General features: G+C 42.1%; 1 protein-coding gene across 1 annotated transcript in view; it reads left to right on the top strand.

Annotated features, from left to right (window-relative positions):
- LOC120058312 (NEDD8-conjugating enzyme UBE2F) overlaps window positions 1-20148 on the top strand; it is a 97390-nt gene extending 77242 nt beyond the window's left edge. Inside the window, exons 8-10 of the mRNA XM_039006880.1 lie at window positions 4650-4682; window positions 8545-8607; window positions 19954-20148. Of these exons, the coding sequence (XP_038862808.1) occupies window positions 4650-4682; window positions 8545-8607; window positions 19954-20004 (147 nt within the window). The 3' untranslated portion in view covers window positions 20005-20148. The remainder of the gene's footprint in view (window positions 1-4649; window positions 4683-8544; window positions 8608-19953) is intronic.
- The last annotated feature ends 244 nt before the right edge of the window (window positions 20149-20392 follow it).

Raw genomic sequence — 20392 nt, 5'->3', positions numbered from 1 at the left:
GTGAAAAGTGCAAATCAATCCCAGAACAACAGCAAAGGACCTTGTGAAGATGCTGGAGGTAACAGGTACAAAAGTATTTATATCCACAGTAAAACGAGTCCTATATCAACATAAACTGAAAGGCCGCCGCTCAGCAAGGAAGAAGCCACTGCTCCAAAACCAGCCAGACTACGGTTTGCAACTACACATGGGTACAAAGATCGTACTTTTTGGAGAAATGTCTTCTGGTCTGATGAAACAAAAATGGAACTGTTTGGCCATAATGACCATCGTTATGCGTGGAGGAAAAAGGGGGATGCTTGCAAGCCGAAGAACACCATCCCAACCATGAAGCACGGGGGTGGCAGCATCACGTTGTGGGGGTGATTTGCTGCAGGAGAGACTGGTGTACTTCACAAAATAGATGACATCGTGAGGTAGGAAAATTGTGGATAAATTGAAGCAACATCTCAAGACATCAGTCAGGAAGTTAATGCTTTGTTGCAAATGGGTCTTCCAAATGGACAATGACCCCAAGCATACCTCCAAAGTTGTGGCAAAATGGCTTAAGGACAACAAAGTCAAGCTATTGGAGTGGCCATCACAAAGCCCTGACCTCAGTCATATAGGACATTTGTGGGCAAAACTGATAAAGCATGTGTGAGCAAGGAGGCCTACGAACCTGGCTCAGTTACACCAGCTCTGTCAGAAGGAATCGGCCAAAATTCACCTAACTTATTGTGGGAAGCTTGTGGAAGGCTACCCAAACATTTGACCCAAGTTAAACAATTTAAAGGCAATGCTACCAAATACTAATTGAGTGTATGTAAACTTCTGACCCACTGGGAATGTGATGAAAGAAATAAAATCTGAAATAAATCATTCTCCTATTATTCTGACATTTCACATTCTTAAAATAAAGTGGTGATCCTAACTGACCTATGACAGGGAATTTTTACTAGGATTAAATGTCAGGAATTGTGAAAAACTGAGTTTAAATGTATTTGGCTAAGGTGTATGTAAACTTCCGACTTCAACTGTACATTTGTAAAAATGTCAACTTTTTTGCTTTGTCATTATGGGTTATTGTGTGTAGATTGATGAGGAAAATCTTGTATTTAATCAATTTTAGGAGAAGGTTGTAACGTAACAAAATGTGGGAAAAGTCAAGGGGTCTGAATACTTTCCGAATGCACTAAATGAGATTTCTGTATTTTATTTTCAATACGTTTTTCAGAAATATCTAAATACATGTGGTCACTTTCTCATTATATGGTATTGTGTGTAGATGGGTGAGAAAAAAAATCTATGTAATCCATTTTCAAATCAAGCTGTAATAGAACAAAATGTTGATTAAGTCAAGGGGTATGATTTCTTTCTGACAGCACTGTACACAGTGACGAAAAAAAAGTAGCAAATTGTCATACTTGAGTAAAAGTAAAGATACCTTAAAAGAAAATGACTCAAGTGAAAGTCACCCAGTAAATTACTACTTGAGTAAAAGTTTAAAAGTATTTGGTTTTAAATGTACTTAAGTATCAAAAGTAGAAATAATTTTAAATGTCTGATATTAATTAAACCAGACAACACGATTTTCTTGTTTTTTTTTATTTACAGATAGCCAGGGGCACAGTTCAACACTAAGACATAATTTACAAATGAAGCATTTTGTGTTTAGTGAGTCTGTCAGAGGCAGTAGGGATGACCATGGATATTCTCTTGATTACTGTGTGAATTAGACAATTTTCCTGTCCTGCTAAGCATTCAAAATGTAACGAGTACTTTTGGGTGTTAGGGTAAATGTAAGGAGTAAAAAGTACATTCTTTTCTTTAGGAATGTAGTGGAGTAAAAGTTGTCAAAAATATAAATGGTTAAGTACAGATACCCCCAAAAAACGACTTAAGTAGTACTTAAAAGTAGTTTAACTTTAAAGTACTTTACACCACTGACTGTACACACGAACACAGTCACTCAGACGCACAACATCTGTGCAAGTAGATAAACATAGGCATACACACACATTTAGCTATTTATTTTACACTCTCACACACAAACACACTATGCTTGACTCATTTTGGAGCGACAGTCTGCCTGGCAAAAATAGTTTTTCATAATTTGTCTATTCGTCCTATTCACCACTCACATGCCCAGCACTTACTTCTGCCAATATAACGTGTTCTCATTTCTCTTTCATAACCTCAGTTCTTCCTCCTCCACAATTTCTCCCACGGTCTCAATATTCTCTCAAAAATAGACTCCTTTGGCTTATGCAAGTGGTTATGTTATCCTTATCGCTTTGTTAGTGCTCTTTAGTAGTTGCAGTCAGATCTGATCCATATCTCTACATATAGTATCCAGAACTCCAGGCCCCCTTAAACCAGCGGAGAGTCCAGATTCCCAAACTGAATGGTACAGGAACACTAAGTGCAATCACAAGCAAGGGAAAGCTTGGAGCATCTAGATAATAGTTGTTGGATAAGTCCCATAGCCCTCACCTGTGTGGTGTTATGGAGCCTTTTGCGGGTTAGTTTCCCTGTATGATATCACCTTAGAAATAACAAGAACAGAGGAAGAGCAATGACTGGTGACTGTCTTCCTATTTGTTAATGTGTGTTGTTGGTTCTCTTATTCATCATTCTAAACGGATACGGTAGGCTATCTGATGGACGGTGCGTTAAGTCATAGGCCACTACTTCTGTGTGTTGTTATTTATCATGGTCTACATCAAGCTGTGGGTCCTGCATTAGAATCAAGTCAGATATTTGTAAGGAATTTAAACATCAGGCTAATTATGCACAGTAGTTGTTTCAAGGTCAAGAGCTGGATCTTGTTTAAAAAAAATCCCAGATGGGGATCAACCGTATGGAGATATAAGAATATTAAAATAGAGGGCAGGTCCTGTAGAGAAAGGCATTGACTATATTTCAATTAAATGCAAATCCACCAACTGTCAATCATGGCCTCTACCAGCACTGCATTTTGCATCACAGCCCAGGAAATTATTTGTTTTTATTCCAAGTACGTTTTATTTCTTCACTTGCAATCAATTGTCTTCTGCTTTTTGATGGGACCACCCTTTGTTTTATAATGAAATAGCAAAGTGATAAGAGCAAATTGGGCCCATCGCCTTTGTTTTCTACGAGGCATAGATTTGCTTTTCAATGTGTAGTTACTACCATTAGAAATCCCCGTTAGGGTTGGTATCCATTAACAGTAGTGTTTCCTTGTTCTAATGACAAAGTGTAAACTGCAGATATGCAGGTCATTTCCAGGGGTCTTAAGTAAAATGACTGCCATAAAGATTTGCACATAGGAGAGATAAGCGCAAAACAAGACAGATATGGAAAACCTGCAAATCCATATTTGGAAGCGCTTAGGTCACCTGACTTTTGGCAGGGATTTGACGACAAGAAAAATGAACGTTCTCACGCGTAGAACGCGATTTGTAGTCGTAGAAAAAATATTTGTAACCGTAGAAAGCGATTTCTATAAAATCACTGGCAACCTCTCTCGGCCATGCTGATGCCTGCCTTTCAAGGCTGCAGAAATTATAGTATGGTAGCCATAATATGTTAACCACTATGTCCAACGTAAATAATTGAAACCCTAGCCCTATATTACTCTATATTTGCAACACTATTGTGGTGTACACCCGTTCATCGCCCAAATAGTTGAATTAGCTGGCCTGTGTGATAGCACCACTAAATTAATAGATTCTCTTAAGTCTCTTTAACTTCTTCGAAAAATAATTAAGCACACAGACACCCACTTCGACATTGATAAAAATTGGCGCTCTGCGATCAAGGAACATTTTCTGACATTTTTTAAGATATTTGAGGTAGGTTCTGGCGAGAGAAAGCAAAATCGCATTGGCCAGGACACAAACAGTCAGTGTGTGTCACATATGAATAATGACCTGTTTCCATCACGGACTCTCAGAGCTCTTTGGCTGTGGCAGGAGCTGGTGCCGAGAAAGACAGGGCTTTGGATCATTATTTTCCTCATCAATCTCAGCTCATAGCCAACTGACAACTAAATAGAAAACAAAAACATGTTTTTTTTCTTCCCCTCATCAGTTCGTTTATTCTCCAGAATGTGTCAATACGTATTAAAACTCCATGTGGGACAAGTCTATGGCGTTATCAGCAGGGGAATAGAGTTGAATGTCCACACTGACGTCCTCTAAGTGCAGCTAGCATACATTAATACATTAAGAGCTTTTTTGTAAGGGTAATTGTTTACACGTCGCCCGTCGGCATCTCATTATGTTTAATGATTCATGAATTAACACACCCTTTGCGAAGACGGAGACGCTCAATTAAAAGAGCCAGTGTCCTCTCTTTTTTAATGTCCTCAAAATATATATGTTAATGAATACCGTTCTTCAGGGTTTTAATCATCAAGGATATTTGCCTAATACGTTCCCAGAGGCAAACCACTTGCATAATCAGAAAAGGTTCCATCTTCATTAGATACAATAGAGCTAATCAGATGATATCCAATTAGGGCATTCAACGATTTTGTTTGTGTTAATTTGTTGGCTCAAAAATGTTCACCGATTGGCCTGGTTATTACTGACTAGTTTTAGTTTGACTTTTAATGGGACATACAACTATGATGATCTATGGATGTCTGCTGATGTTTTGTCTGTTGCTTCTGTGTCTTTCAGGATGTAGTCTGGGGATTGAACTCCTTGTTTACCGTAAGTACCTTTTTTAATCAAAACCTATAGTACCTTCGGAAAGTATTCAGACCCCTTCACTTTTTCAAATTGTTTGTTACGTTACAGCCTTATTCTAAAATGTATTAAGTAAAAAAAAAAAATCCTCAGCAATCTACACACAATACCCTATAATGACAAGACAGAAACAATTTTTGGGACATTTTTGCACATTTATTAAAATTAAAAAACAAATACATTATTTACATAAGTATTCAGACCCTTTGCTATGGGACTTGAAATTGAACTCATGAGACTTGAAATTGAGCTCAAGTTCATCCTGTTTCCATTGATCATCCTTGGTGTTTCTACAACTTGGAGTCCACCTGTAGTAACATTCAATATATTGGACATGATTTGGAAAGGCACACACCTGTCTATAATATATTGTCCCACAGTTATCAGAGCAAAACCAAGCCATGAGGTCAAATGAATTGTCTGTAGAGCTCCGAGACAGGATTGTGTCGAGGCACAGATCTGGGAAAGGGTACCAAAATATTTCTGCAGCATTGAAGGTCCCCAAGAACACAGTGGCCTCCATCATTCTTAAGTGGAAGAAGTATGGAACCACCAAAACTCTTCCTAGGGCTGGCCGCCCAGCCAAACTGAGCAATCGGAGGAGAAGGGCCTTGGTCAGGGAGGTCACTCTGACAGAGCTCTAGAGTTCCTTTGTGGAAATGGGAGAACCTTCCCGAATGACAACCATCTCTGCAGCACTTTATGGTAGAGTGGACAGACGGAAGCCACTCTTCAGTACATGACAGCCTGCTTGGAGTTTGCCAAAAGGCACCTAAAGACTCTCAGACCATTTTGTATTTATTTAACCTTTCTTTAACTAGGCAAATCATTTAACTTCTTATGGATGAGAGGCGCTATTTCCACGTTCGGATGAGAAGCGTGCCCAGAGTAAACTGCCTGCTACTCAGGCCCAGAAGCTAAGATATGCATATTATTAGTTTGGATAGAAAACAGTCTGAAGTTTCTAAAACTGTTTGAATGTCTGTGAGTATAACAAAACTCATATGGCAGGCAAAAACCTGAGAAAAAATCCAACCAGGAAGTGGGAAATCTGAGGTTTGTAGGTTTTCAAGTCTTTGCCTATCCAAAATAGTGTAAATTTGGTCCAATTGCACTTCCTAAGGCTTCCACTAGATGTCAACAGTCTTTAGAACCTTGTTTCAGGCTTCTACTGTGAAGGGGGAGTGAATAAGAGCTGTTTGACTAAGAGGTCTGGCAGAATGCCATGAGCTAAGTCAGGCATGCGGCCATGAGAGCTAGCTGCATTCCTTTTCATTTCTAAAGACAAAGGAATTGTCTGGTTGAAACATTATTGAAGATTTATGATAAAAACATCCTAAAGATTGATTCTATACATCGTTTGACATGTTTCTACGAACTGTAATATAACTTTTTTTACTTTTCGTCTGGACTAAGTGTGCCTGTGCCTCATGAATTTGGATTTGTGAACTAAACGGAGGTATTTGGACATAAATGATGGACTTTATCGAACAAAACAAACATTTATTGTGGAACTGGAATTCCTGGGAGTGCATTCTGATGAAGATCATCAAAGGTAAGTGAATATTTATAATGCTATTTCTGACTTCTGTTGACTCCACAACATGGCGGGTATCTGTATGTCTTGTTTTGGTGCCTGAGCGCTGTACTCAGATTATCGCATGGTGTGCTTTTGCCGTAAAGCTTTTTTTAAATCTGACACAACGGTTGCATTAAGAAGAAGTATATCTTTAATTCCATGTATAACACTTGTATTTTCATCAACATTTATGAGTATTTTTGTAAATTGATGTGGCTCTCTGCAAAATCACCGGATGTTTTGGAAGCAAAACATTACTGAACATAGCGCGCCAATGTAAACTGAGATCTTTGGATATAAATATGAACTTTATCGAACAATAGTCCTATGAGTGTCATGTGATGAATATCATCAAAGGTTAGTGATTCATTTTATCTCTATTTCTGCTTTTTGTGTCTCCTCTTTGGCTGGAAAAATGGCTGTTTTTCTGTGACTAGGTGCTGACCTAACATAATCGCATGGTATGCTTTCGTTGTAAAGTTTCTTTAAAATGGTGTATAATACAATGTTTGAGGGATTTTAGTTATGAGGTTTCTGTTTGAATTTGGCACCCTGCACTTTCACTGGCTGTTGTCAAATCGATCCCATTAACGGGATTTCAGCCCGTCTCATCCCTAAGAAGTTTTAAGAACAAATTCTTATTTACAACGACGGCCTAGGAACAGTGGGTTAACTGCCTTGTTCAGGGGCAGAATGACAGATTTTTACCTTGTCAGCTCGGGGATTCGATCTAGCAACCTTTTGGTTACTGACCCAACGCTCTAACCACTAGGCTACCTGCTGCCCCAAAATTCCCCAAGATTCTTTGGTCTGATGAAACCAAGATTGAACTCTTTATCCTGAATGCCAAGCGTCACGTCTGGATGAAACCTGGCACCATCCCTACGGTGAAGCATGGTGGTGGCAGCATCATGCTGCGGGGATGTTTTTCAGCGGCAGGGACTGGGAGACTAGTCAGGATCGAGGGGAAAGATGAACGGAGAAAAGTACAGAGACCCTTGATGAAAACCTGCTCCAGAGTGCTTAGGACCTCAGACTGGGGCGATGGTTCACCTTCCAGCAGGACAATGACCCTAAGCACACTGCCAAGACAACGCAGGAGTGGCTTCGGGACACGTCTCAATGTCCTTGAGTGGCCCAGTTAGAGCCAGATCGCACATCACTGGAGAGACCTGAAAATAGTTGTGCAGCAACGCTCCCCATCCAACCTGACAGAGCTTGAGAGGATCTACAGAGAAGAATGCGAGAAACTCCCCAAATAGAGCTGTGCCAAGCTTGTAGCGTCATTCCCAAGAAGAGTCGAGGCTGTAATCACTGCCAAAGGTGGTTCAACAAAGTACTAAGTAAAGGGTCTGAATACTTATGTAAATGTAATATTTCAGTTTTATTTAATTTTTTTGCACAAAATTCTAAAAACTGTTTTTGTTATTATGGAGTATTGTGTGTAGATTGATGAGGGAAAAAAACAAATTTCATCCATTTTAGAATAAGGCTCTAACGTAACAAAAGTGACGGTCTGAATACTTTCCAAATGCATTGCATGTTAAAATGTGTTTCTATGCTTATGACAACAGGTATGGACTGAGTTGTTACTGTAAAGCCTATCTATTTTATTTATAAAACCATACAAACCCGTTTTTCCGAGCAATTCCCCAAGCATTTTCTGTAAGCAGATTACTTGTTGGTTATTACTGCATTGTCGGAACTAGAAGCACAAGCATTTCGCTACACTCGCATTAACATCTGCTAACCATGTGTATGTGACAAATTTTATTTTATTTTATTTTATTTAGGTAGGTAAGGAGAATGAGCGTGTTAAGTGTGCCTGTAAGCGACTGTTGTTGCTTGGTTGATTGGGTTGATAGCATCTCTTTCGCTCCTCTCCTGGCTGCGTCCCACAATGATGATGCAGCCTGATGCTCAGTCATGCCCTGAGGCTTAGCTCTTAATCAGGAAGTGAGGCGCTCTACACACAGGCCTTGCCGCCATTTTATCTCCTTAACACACCGCACCTCGCCCGCCACGCACACCGTCTCTACGGCAACCGGCTAATTACACTGCTTTGTCTTTTAACTTAAATCCAGGGTGACATTACATACTGCCAGTGGCTGTTAGTATCAGACAACAACATTTGCCTGACTGTTACGTTTGTTGCTTTCATCTGGGTTAGCGGGTTTTAGTTTATCTGAAACTGTTTTTAGTCAACTTTTGCTGACTCAAGCTAATTTTCTCTTTCATTTCATTCAGGATCTACTGAACTTCGATGACCCATTGAACATCGACGCGGCCGAGCATCATCTGCGCGATAAGGTAACACCAACCAGCCCACCTGGAGGGAGGTCATCTTCCCTATGTCCTGTCCATGACCTTACATGGGCAGCAGTAAGTAGGACGTGTTTAGAAGGTTTGAAAGCTCTAGAAGTGGAATGTGGGGCTATTCTGTAGAACTCACTAATGAACACTTTGTTCAGAACCACTGGGTACTGTGCTGTAGTCTGTTTCACTGTGTGTCTAAGTAGTGCCCTATATAGAGAATTGGGTGCCATTTGTGATTCACTCTGTCTCATTCTGCCTGGGCTATCCATGCCCGGCAGGAGACAAAACTCTCTGTGACCTCTCACACTCCCTCCCAAGTGGTGCTCGGCTGGGGCTCGCAGTACTCCCCAGTCCCCAGACAGACAGTGTATGTTAAACTTCAGAGAGCAAGAGCAGCTTAGTATGTCAACAGCAGGGCTGTGGTTTACATTTAAGATCATGCCTGATGCCTCATTACTGTTTGCCACACGCAGAGGATCGATATCTGCACAGTCTTCATCACACCCTCTCCGCCTGTGTAGAGTGGAGTCTAACATGGTCACTCTGGTTGGTTTCACACACCAACACTCCAAGCCCTGTCCAAAAACCCAGACTGAGCTAGCGGAACATAAACTAGAGGAAAAGATGCCGGAGAAAGTAAGTGAAGGAAGGAATAGGCCAAACTAATGTTGGAGAGGAGACAAGGCAAGACCTACAGGAAGTATTGATTTCAATGGATGGTTTCCTCTGGTCTCTTCAGTCCTGAGCCGTGTTCCTTCTAACATGCTGACTTCACCGGGCACGCGCGCATTGTTGATTTTGTCTGTCTACACCAGACGCGATCAGGACACGTAGGTTGAAATATCAAAACGAACTGTGAAACAACTATATTAATTTGGGGACGAGTCGAAACACATGAAACATTCATGGACATTTAGCTAGCTTGCTGTTGCTAGTTAATTTGTCCTGGGATATTAACATCGGGTTGTTATTTTACCTGAAATGCACAAGGTCTTTTTTTCCCTGGATCTTTGTAGAATTTTGACCCATTTTGAGTCACACAATTGTGTGTTCTCTACTCCGACAATTAATCCACAAATAAAAGGGAACATTTCTAGTAATCTCTCTTCCTTCAGTCTTCTTCCTTCTGCCCTCCTTTTCATTCTGCTTTTTCTTCTTCCTTTTTATTTTTTATTTTTCTTTCTTTTTCTTTCTTTTCTCCTTCTTTCTCCTCCCTTCTTCTTTTCGTCTTCCTCCTTTCCCTTCTTCTTCTCATTTCCCTTCTCCTTTTCCTCTTCCTTATAATAATTACAGATTTATAATTTTGACGAAGTGTGTACTGGCTATGGCGTTTCGAGGGACCTTTTTTTTTTTCATGCAAAAGTTATTTAAGTTACTATGAGAGGCACAGACGTTCACTTTGCCTTGCCAAGTTCTGCTAGGAGCAAACCAAACCTAGTATGCAGACGCCTTAAGGTTGTTGTTCATAGGAGCCATTCCGACCAATTACAGAGAGAGTAGTGGACACAGTGGGCTTCCAAACACTCAGGGAAACATGTCACTTCCTTTTAACTACACTGGGCTGTTTTTTTTGGTGAGTTAAAATAAAAGGAAGGGAGAAAGAAGTCCTCTTGTGTTAGAACAGTGGTTCCCAAACGTTTTTGCTTCGTGACCCAACAATTGAGCTGTCTTGAGTCGAGACCCACCATAATGGTTGAGCGGTGAAAAAACATCAACAGACCAAATAATAAGTAAAAATATAATCTTTGCAGCGGAGAGAGAATGTTGTTGTTTTAAAGCGAATTCCCTGAAATTCTATACATTTTGCTGTGGAGCTGAGAGAAAATGTTGACGTTTTTACGTTCATTTCTGGGAATTGTACGCATTTTGACATGGCAAATGCTGTGTTCTTATGCTCAACATTATAACAAAATCAATAGGGGCCTGATTGTATAACCCACATTTTGGGAAGCACTGTGTCAGACCACCTTTAGAAAGTTAAGTTAAATTAAGTTGCCATTAATACACTACTGTAACAGGTTCCCCTTGATAGTATCACTGCACCTACAGTGCTTTCAGTATTACAGCCTGAATTAAAAATGTATTCAAAATATTTTTTTCAAGACGATTTAACTCAACTGTAACTAGGCCACTATTGGTAAACAACTCCGGTGTATATTTGGCCATGTGTTTTAGGTTATTGTCCTGCTGAAAGGTTTATTTTTTTCTCCTGTAACTCCCCAGTCCTTAATGATTACAAGCGTAACCCATAACATGATTCAGCCACCACTATGCTGAGTTGTATTAGATTGCCCCAAACATAACACTTTGAAATCAGGATAAAAATGTACTTGCTTTGCCACATTTTTTGCAGTATTACTATAGTGCCTTGTTGCAAACAGGATGCATGTTGTGGAATAATTTTACTCTGTACAAGCTTCCTTCTTTTGTGGATCCATCCTCAGTTTTCTCCTATCACAGCCATTAAACTCTAACTGTTTTAAAGTCACCATTGGCCTCATGGTGAAATCCCTGAGCAGTTTCCTTACCCGCCAGCCACTGAGTTAGGAAGGATGTCGATCTTTGTAGTGACTGGGTGATTGATACACCATCCAAAGTGTAATTAATAACTTCACCATGTTCAAAGGGATATTCAATATCTACCATGTTATTTTTTTAAATGTTGCCCATTGCGAGGCATTGGAAAACATCCTTGCTCTTTGTGGTTGAATCTGTTTGAAATTCACTGCTCGACCTTACAGATAATTGTTTGTGTGGGGTACAGAGATGAGGTAGTCATTCAAAAATCATGATGAACGCTATTATTGCACATAGAGTCCATGCAACTTATGTTACTTGTCAAGCAAATGTCTACTCCTGAACTTTTGACTTCCCATAACAAAGGGGTTGAATACTTATTGACTCAAGATATTTCCGAGTTTAATTTTTAATTTGTAAAAATCTCTAAAAACATAATTCCACTTTGACATTGACTGGTGTTTTGCTGGTACTATTTAATGTCAACAGTGAAGAGGCGACTCCGGGATGCTGGCCAGACTGGCCAATAAAAAGAACAGATTAAGATTGGCAAAAGAACACACACTGGACAGAGGAACTCTGCCTAGAAGGCCAGCATCCCGGCAGCCCCTCTTCACTGTTGACGTTGAGAATGGTGTTTTACGGGTACTATTTAATGAAGCTGCCAGTTGAGGACTTGTGAGGCGTCTGTTTCACAAACTAGACACTCTAATGTACTTGTCCTCTTGCTCAGTTGTGCACCGGGGCCTCCCACTCCTCTTTATATTCTGGTTAGAGCCAGTTTGCACTGTTCTGTGAAGGGAGTAGTACACAGCGTTGTACGAGATCTTCAGTTTCTTGGCAATTTCTCGCATGGAATAGCCTTCATTTCTCAAAACAAGAATAGACTGATGAGTTTCAGATGAAAGTTCTTTGTTTCTGGCCATTTTGAGCCTGTAATTGAACCCACAAATACTGATGCTCCAGATCCTCAACTAGTCTAAAGAAGGCCAGTTTTATTGCTTCTTTAATCAGGACAGTTTTCAGCTGTGCTAACATAATTGCAAAAGGGTTTTCTAATGATCAATTAGCCTTTTAAAATTATAAACTTGGGTAAGCTAACACAACACGCCATTGGAACACAGTAGTTATGGTTGCTGATAATGGGCCTCAGTACGCCTATGTAGATATTCCATTAAAAAATCAGCCGTTTCCAGCTACAATAGTCATTTACAACATTAACAATGTCTACACTGTATTTCTGATCAATTTTATGTTATTTTAATGGACAAAGAATGTGCTTTTCTTTCAAAAACTATATATATATATATATATATATATATATATATATATATATATATATATATATATATATATATATATATATATATATATATATGGTCACTTTTTAATGCTGGCAGTGCTTTCACTCTAGTGGTAGCATTAGACGGAGTCTACAACCCACACAAGTGGCTCAGGTAGTGCAGCTCATCCAGGATGGCACATCAATGCGAGCTGTGGCAAGAAGGTTTGCTGTGTCTGTCAGCGTAGTGTCCAGAGCATGGAGGCGCTACCATGAGACAGGCCAGTACATCAGGAGACGTGGAGGAGGCCGTAGGAGGGCAACAACCCAGCAGCAGGACCGCTACCTCCGCCTTTGTGCATTCAAAAGTGACCAAAACATCAGCCAGGAAGCATAGGAACTGAGAAGTGGTCTGTGGTCATCACCTGCAGAATCACTCCTTTTTTGGGGGTGTCTTACTAATTGCCTATAATTTCCACCTTTTGTCTATTCCATTTGCACAACAGCATGTGAAATTTATTGTCAATCAGTGTTGCTTCCTAAGTGGACAGTTTGATTTCACAGAAGTGTGATTGACTTGGAGTTACATTGTGTTGTTTAAGTGTTCCCTTTATTTTTTTGAGCAGTGTATATACACACATTCAGCGTTAGAGACAGCAGGTGCGGTAGAGAGAGAGCGTCGAAAACAGCAGGTCCGGAACAAGGTAGCACGTCCGGTGAACAGGTCAGGGTCCCATAGCCGCAGGCAGAACAGTTGAAACTGGAGCAGCAGCGCTACCAGGTGGACTGGGGACAGAGTCATCAGGCCAGGTAGTCCTGAGGCATGGTCCCAGGGCTCAGGTTCTCTGGGAGCAGAGGGAGAGAGCGAGAATTAGAGGGAGCATACTTAAATTCACACAGGACACCGGATAAGACAGGAGAAATACTCCAGACATAACAGACTGACCCTAGACCCCCGACACAAACTATTGCAGCATAATGGCAGTGAGTTCGGCCCCAATAGTGTAATGGGCTGTACGCACCACCCTCTAGCACTTTGAGGTCAAGGACGGTACATTTGCCATACCAAGCGGTGATACAGCCAGTTGAGATGCTGTCGATGGTGCAGCTGTAGAACCTTTTGAGGATCCAAGGGACCATGACAAATATTTTCAGCCTCCTGAGGGGGAAGAGGCGCTGTCATGCCCTCTTCACGATTATGCGAGTGTGTGTGGACCATGTTAAATTCTTAGTTATGTGGACGCCAAGAAACTTGAAGCAAAGCAGCAGGGGCTCATGTTCTCTACATACTCCCTCACACTAACACAGATATGCATTGTGTTCCAGCTGCCTCTCGCAAGCCCCTGCCGAGTGTGACGTCCACAGTTAGTGGTTCTCGACGTGAGGGCCGTGGCATTCGTGAGGAGTGTCCAATCTCTTGGTCTCCCCTGACTCTGTAGCTTTGTGGCGTGCCGACTGAACATCAAGTGCGGAGGGAACTGTGGGATGTGTGTCAGAGAGTACTGGGAAACCACGGCTCACACGTCCGCCACATAGCATACTGATGCTAAATGACCATGTAATCACCATACTGATGCAGCGGTCTCCCAGCTGACTGTCTCGTCACAGGAAGCTTGGCCTCAAACTCTCCCTCCATCTCTGAGAGGAAACTAGGGCTTTTAATAGTAACGAAGTCATGTTGCAGCAGTGGTGTTGCAGATACCCCATCCCACAGTAGGAAAAACAACAGCCATCCAGTCAAATGGACCTGACCTCCTACTGAGAAACAGCCCTTTTTCCAGCTTTATCGTTGGTTCAGCAACAACCGTAGAGAGAGTAGGCTTAAAGTGGAACTCCCCCAGTGCTCAATGCTCTCTGACTGCGTTGTTATTCTATTATCAGCTGGGAGGGGTTAGGGGCGGGTGGTGGGGGGGGGGGGGGCATACAGTAGTGCTGTGGAAGATGGAACATACCAGAACGGAACAGACTGAACCCACATGGGGCTGCCATTTGACTGTTGACCTTAAAACTAAAGAGGCCGATGATTAGCCAGGCATGATGACTTTCTTGACCTTATCTTATGTCAGAAACACAAAGGCATATTGGACTTATACTTTGTCATGTCATTGTGGTACACATGCAGTGAGGTCCAGAAGTATTTGGACTCTGGCACGTTTTGTTGTTTTGGCTCTGTACTCCAGCACCTTGGATTTGAAATGATACCATATGAGGTTAAAGTGCAGTTTGTCAGCTTTAATTTGAGGGTATTTTCATCCATAACTCGTTTAGAAATTACAGCACTTTTTGTACGTAGTCCCCCCATTTTAGGTGTTTCAAATTATGTTGTGCCCAATGGTAAATAATGTAGTGTGTTATTTTAGTCACTTTTATTGTTTCTGAACATTACGGATAATCATGAATAATGATGAGTGGGAAAGGCATAAATATCATACGCCCACAAAAATGACCCAAAACAAAAGTTACCATGTCTTGGGGGTATGATCTTTGTGCCTCTAACTTTCTCACTCATTATTCACGATTCATTCAGGATTATCCGTAATAATGGTACCATCCACATTCATGTAGAAGTGTTCAGATTAAAACACATATTTTTATTTACAATAAGTGTCTCCAAAATGGAACAATAATTACTTACCTTTCATTTCAATTGGGCACAACATAATCTGAAACGCAACCAAAACAAACTGCAAATGATTCCAAGTCTTGTAGTCACAAGCTTGATGTAGTCATTGTGTGCTAGGAATATGGGACCAAATACTAAACTTTTGATTACTTTAATACCCATACATCGAGAAGACTCGATGCTGTAATCGCGTTAACAAAGTACTGAGTAAAGGGTCTGAATACTTATCTAAATGTGATATTTCTTTTTTTATACATTTGCAACAATATAGGGTATTGTGTGTAGATTGCTGATGAAAAAAAAAAGATTTAATCAATTTTAGAATAAGGCTGTATTGTAACAACGTGGAAAAAGTCAAGGGGTCTAAATACTTTCCGAATACACTGTATACGTGAATTTGTCCAAATACTTTTATTTCCATAAAATGGGGGGACTATGTACAAAAAGTACTGTATTTTTGATCCCGATGTAGATGAAAATACCCTCAAATTAAAGCTGATCATCTCTACTACAACCTAGTCATTGTATCATTTTAAATCCAAATTGCGGGAGTACAGAGCCAAAATAACAAAAAATGTGTCACTGTCCAAATACTTTTGGACGTCACATTAACTATTGCAATGCCACAGAAAATGGTTGATTTTTAAGGTTGTCCACAGCAAACAGCCACGTTTTGACTGATATGATTAGTCACTCAGGTATTCTAGCATGGTCAGCCATACTGCACCATTGATGACCCCCAGTCCGATGGCTTAACGAAGGCTTTGCATAATGCTCTCTTGAGGGACCCTGTGGTCTTCTGACTGCATCCTAATGCAGATCTATGGCTCTCCAACCACCCCCGGACCAGTATCTTTACTGTGCTAACAATCTGTCTCACACTGGATCAATAGCCAATCAACTGGCTTGTTTGCACGTGAAAAGAACCCAGCATCCACGTGACTGGGTCTGGTTCTACATGGTTCTGGATGGTTGAACCACGGTGGTCTTTAGCGCTTAGTATAGACTGTCAGTTTTGTGAAGTGAAAACTGACGTTACAGAAATTCTTTGAAATCACTAGCTCATCTGGCCTCTGTGTGATCTCCTGTCGGACTATCTAGTATTTGTAACACCTTGCTGGCTGTGGGCCACCTTCAGCGCTAGTTCTACATGACGTGATCTGACCTGAATCGGTGCAAACTGATCACGTTACCAGGTGAGCCAGAGGGCTCTAAAATGTTCTATCCCGAGTCCTGATGGGGAGGAAAGAGGAAGAGGGGGATTCAAAGTGATAGAGTGCGAGGTGAGTGCCATCAGGAGGTCTTGTTTTCTACCACTCCACCCCTTCCGCCCTCCCACCCCTGCAGTCTACCCTGACAGCGTCTGCTGAGTTGGTGTTCAGGTGATGTGATTGCCTTTTACATAGCTTGACTGCTGCTCCTACCCTACCTGTAGCAGTGGTGGTGTGTGCAGCTGGTCTAGCACTGCAGGTGCTGTCCCTACACAGTAGCGTCGGGACAGGAACACACACTAGACTCACATTTAATGCTGTGTTGAGCTGTTTGTTCCCATCTGGACAGATCACATCCAATTTGGGCTATCAGACTTTTTGAGCTGGAGGGGTGAGTGTTTGAGGGTGACGCTGCAGATGCTCCAAACTGTCCCACAACAGTGCAGTGGAGAACGTCTCTGGATGACATATACAAAAAGGTCAAGTATCTGAAATAATCCAACAGGCTTTTGTGAACGAACACCCGCACTTGACTTTGCTGATCGCTACTTTAAAGGAAACATTTGCTTACTATGACTGAGCATTGTGGTTGCCCCACCGTGCTATCTTTAGATGAATGCACTAACTGTAAGTCGCTCTGAATAAGAGTGTCTGCTAAATGACTATGTAAATGTAAAGGACATGGAGGAGAGGAGCCATGCAGCCCTGTGTTCTGAAGTAAACTTGTTTGGTGTTACAAACCATGTCACAGGGTTACTGAAGGCCATTGATTGGTCAGTTTGGTTTCTGAAAACGTCTGAATGGCCAAACCAAAGAGTGACTGAGGGTTTCAGAGCGCATGTCATCTCTGCCAGTCGTGTGTAATAAACATGTCCCTGGGAGTCAAAACCGTGACATTGATGAGATCTGAAAGGAAATTCAGCTTGTCTCTTTTTCTGTATTTGCTGTAGCAGGGGAGGGACAGTATGTAGTTTTGACCTATTCCCCGAGGGAAATGGTTTATAAATCTGCAGGACAAGGTTGATTATATCTGCACTTTTACTTTTGAATTTGTTTGAGGACATTGACTTGTATGTCAAAGAACTGTTCTGAATGCCATCATTCATCTCCATTGTTATGTTGAGTAGTCGTAGTAAAACCTAATATAAATCCCCCCCCCCCCCCCCCCCCAATATCTGTTTCTTTGTAACATTCTGCATACAGAGGTATATCAAAACGCTTTTAGCCAGGGAAGAAAGGCAAGGCCAACATGACCACAAACCCTTCAGATTGTTATAATGGGGCAGATTAATACGCAGAACTACGTGGGGGGGGCTATTTCAAGCTCTGTGCTGCGCTCAGCTCGCTGCCAAAATATTTAGCAAGGCTGCAGAGTTATGTAAAGTGTGTAGGGGGGGGGGGGGGGGGGTGCCGCAGTTGAATCCCCCAAGGTCTCAGCTTGGATTGTTCTGAGGTCCCTGTTCTAACTGTTCCTTCTAAGTCTCTGTTCTGTCTGCCTAGCTGTGCTGAAGGCTCTTTAACTTAGTGATATTTACTTTGCTCTGTTGCTATAGCCTGACTGTAAAGCTGGGGCACATTCCACCCAAGGCGAAGTACAGCCATTTGCATTAATTCACTTACCTCTTGAAGAGGTGTTTTGAACAGAAGAGGTGTTTTGAACACTGGTGTACCTGCCTGCTGGGAGGATGTGAGCTAATTCAGTAGGAAAGGTTACATGGTTCAGTTCACTAATGGATGGCCGCTAACGTTAGTCCGTCAGTCAGTGTCTGCTTCAACTACAGGCGTTGTTTGGTTGGTTTCCTCACTGCTTTCCTCCTTCATATCAGTCTCTGTCTGTCCTCCCCACGTCCTTGGAGTTTCCCATAACAGACCAACGTCATAATCTACCCCCCCAGGTCATCTGTTCTCTGGCTTTCATTAAGGACTGTGGAGACCCAGTAGGATGGATTATGACTCAAATAGCAGGTTACTAACCAGCCGTCTGATTGTGATATTCATCCACATTTACATACAAGCTTTCATGCAATGTCGGACGGAGAGAGAGATCTGTAGTGCTAATTGTTTTTCCCTGAGGGTAAAGTAAGCTATTGAGTAGCAGGCTCTTTTAGATGGCATGCTAGGAACTAAGTCTAGTACTAACTGTCAGTCTCTCTGGATAAGATTGTCTGCTAAATGACTAAAATGTCAATTGTAAGTCAGCCACACCCATTTGTCCTAAAGTCGTCACCATTTTAAAGCATTGTCTCGCGCTTATCTCCATAAGTTGTTGTTGGCGTTGTTGTTGTTGTTGTCTGAGACTCTTCTGGCCTTTTCCAGCCCTGACCAAGCCTCATTCTGAGCTTATTCTCAAAGGAATGAATCCTATCTTGGGAAACGTGCATCTGTGAAACTGGAGCTTGATGGGTAAATAATGCGTTGATGTCCCTGTGCAGATTGGAGGAGGGTTTACAGTTGCTTCTTTCACTTGCCTTGGCTCCTGATACCAGGGCTGTGTAGTCTTTTAGCGGACTCCACCCCCTTCTAACCTCATCAATTCCCAATCGAACCCAAATCCTGGACCACTAGTGAGAAGAGAAGAAAATAGGCTTTTGTTGGATGCGTTTGTTGTTGCTCTCAGAACTGTGCTGTGCTGTGCATGACCTGAGCTGGTGTGGTTTAATATAGCTGGCCCTGGAAAAGGAAAAGGGCAGGGAGCAAGCTGACCCAGGAGAGACAAACAGAGCCAAGGATATCAATCGCCTTGAGCTGCTCCTGCCACCTGTGCCGCTACGTACGCTGCCATGCCAACCTGGCTCCATTTCTCCTCTCAATCATCTAGCACACTGTCCCCAGACAGGCTCATGGGAATTAATTTGACTTTATTTCATTTAAACTCTACACACACGCACAGAGTACACCCACTCTATCTCTCACTCACACACACGGACACACCCTCATGGCAGACACGCACACACCCTCATGGCAGACACACACACACTCGCATGGCAGACACACACACTCACTCTGGCCCAGGCTTTAACTCCCCAGTTCTGTAGTGGAGGTACTGCACTATAGTGTTCCATACCATTCAGAAGGATCAATTAGGCCCAGATACTGTGTATGCACCGGCTGGGCAAACAGAGGTGGTCAAAGACAGAGCAAAGATGGGCTGTTCAGTGTGTTCCTCCAGACTCCCTGTAGACTGGGGTTATTTACAGCCTGGTACTGGGTACAGAACAACAGGCCAGCAGAGCTAATTGAGGAATCCTGAGCCCTCCTGGGTTCCTCTCAGGCATCTTGTTGTTGGAGGCTGTTTACCCGGAGCCAGAGCTTTAGCAGTGCAGCAGGGCCCTCCGTATCTACCTCCATCTCCACAGTCTGGCAATGGGGACCGTATTCCCTGGCCGGACGGACGCTCTGCGGGTAATGTTTTCATAGCTCTGGTTGTTGCCGTGCCCTCAGTGGTCGTATCATGTTTTGCTTGCCAGGAAGTGCGCAGGGTTTGTTGGTAATGTTTTCATCCCACTGTATCACTGCCATCAACCCCGAATGCAGCTTACTGCATTGTTATTGAATGTCTCGCTCAAAGTCATTTAAACTGATGAACACACTGTATATTGGCCTAAAGATTTTCAGAGCAGTTGGAGGTAAGATGTTTGTAAAAATTAAACAAGGAATACAGTAGATCCAGAAAAGCTCACTGATGTTGTTTGTGTGTCTTGCTCTAGGAGGATTTCCGGAATAAGGTTCAAGATTACATCAAGCACTATGCCAGATGATGACTGCGTCAGCTGCGCCGGCTGCCTGCAACCCCCCCTTTCTTCGACTGCGCAGCTGAACCCCGCCCCCTAAAGTCTCGTCAACCAACCGCTGCACATTGCTGACGCCCTGACTGCAATACAATGACGCTGAAAGAAAAAAAAGATTTACAAGAAAAATTGTTTTTTTAAAGTTTGAGGGATTATGCTTTAATTGCCCTGAGTGGCCTAGAGTAATCATGCTGCGTCACCGCAGGGATTGTCCAATGACGGGGCCTCTCTGAGCCAATAATAGTGAGCGCATGTGGCAGTGAGGACCCGGGATTTAACCAATCCACTTAGCTGTTATTTAAGAATTGACGAATCAAAGAGAAAGATTATCTGTTAGTGTTTCTCAGTTTTAGTGCCT

Source organism: Salvelinus namaycush, chromosome 13 (assembly GCF_016432855.1).
Source record: "Salvelinus namaycush isolate Seneca chromosome 13, SaNama_1.0, whole genome shotgun sequence".
In the NCBI taxonomy this organism is placed as follows: Eukaryota; Metazoa; Chordata; class Actinopteri; order Salmoniformes; family Salmonidae; genus Salvelinus; species Salvelinus namaycush.
The sequence above is the reverse complement of the archived record's forward strand: the minus strand, read 5'-3'. Positions and strand labels throughout refer to the sequence as shown.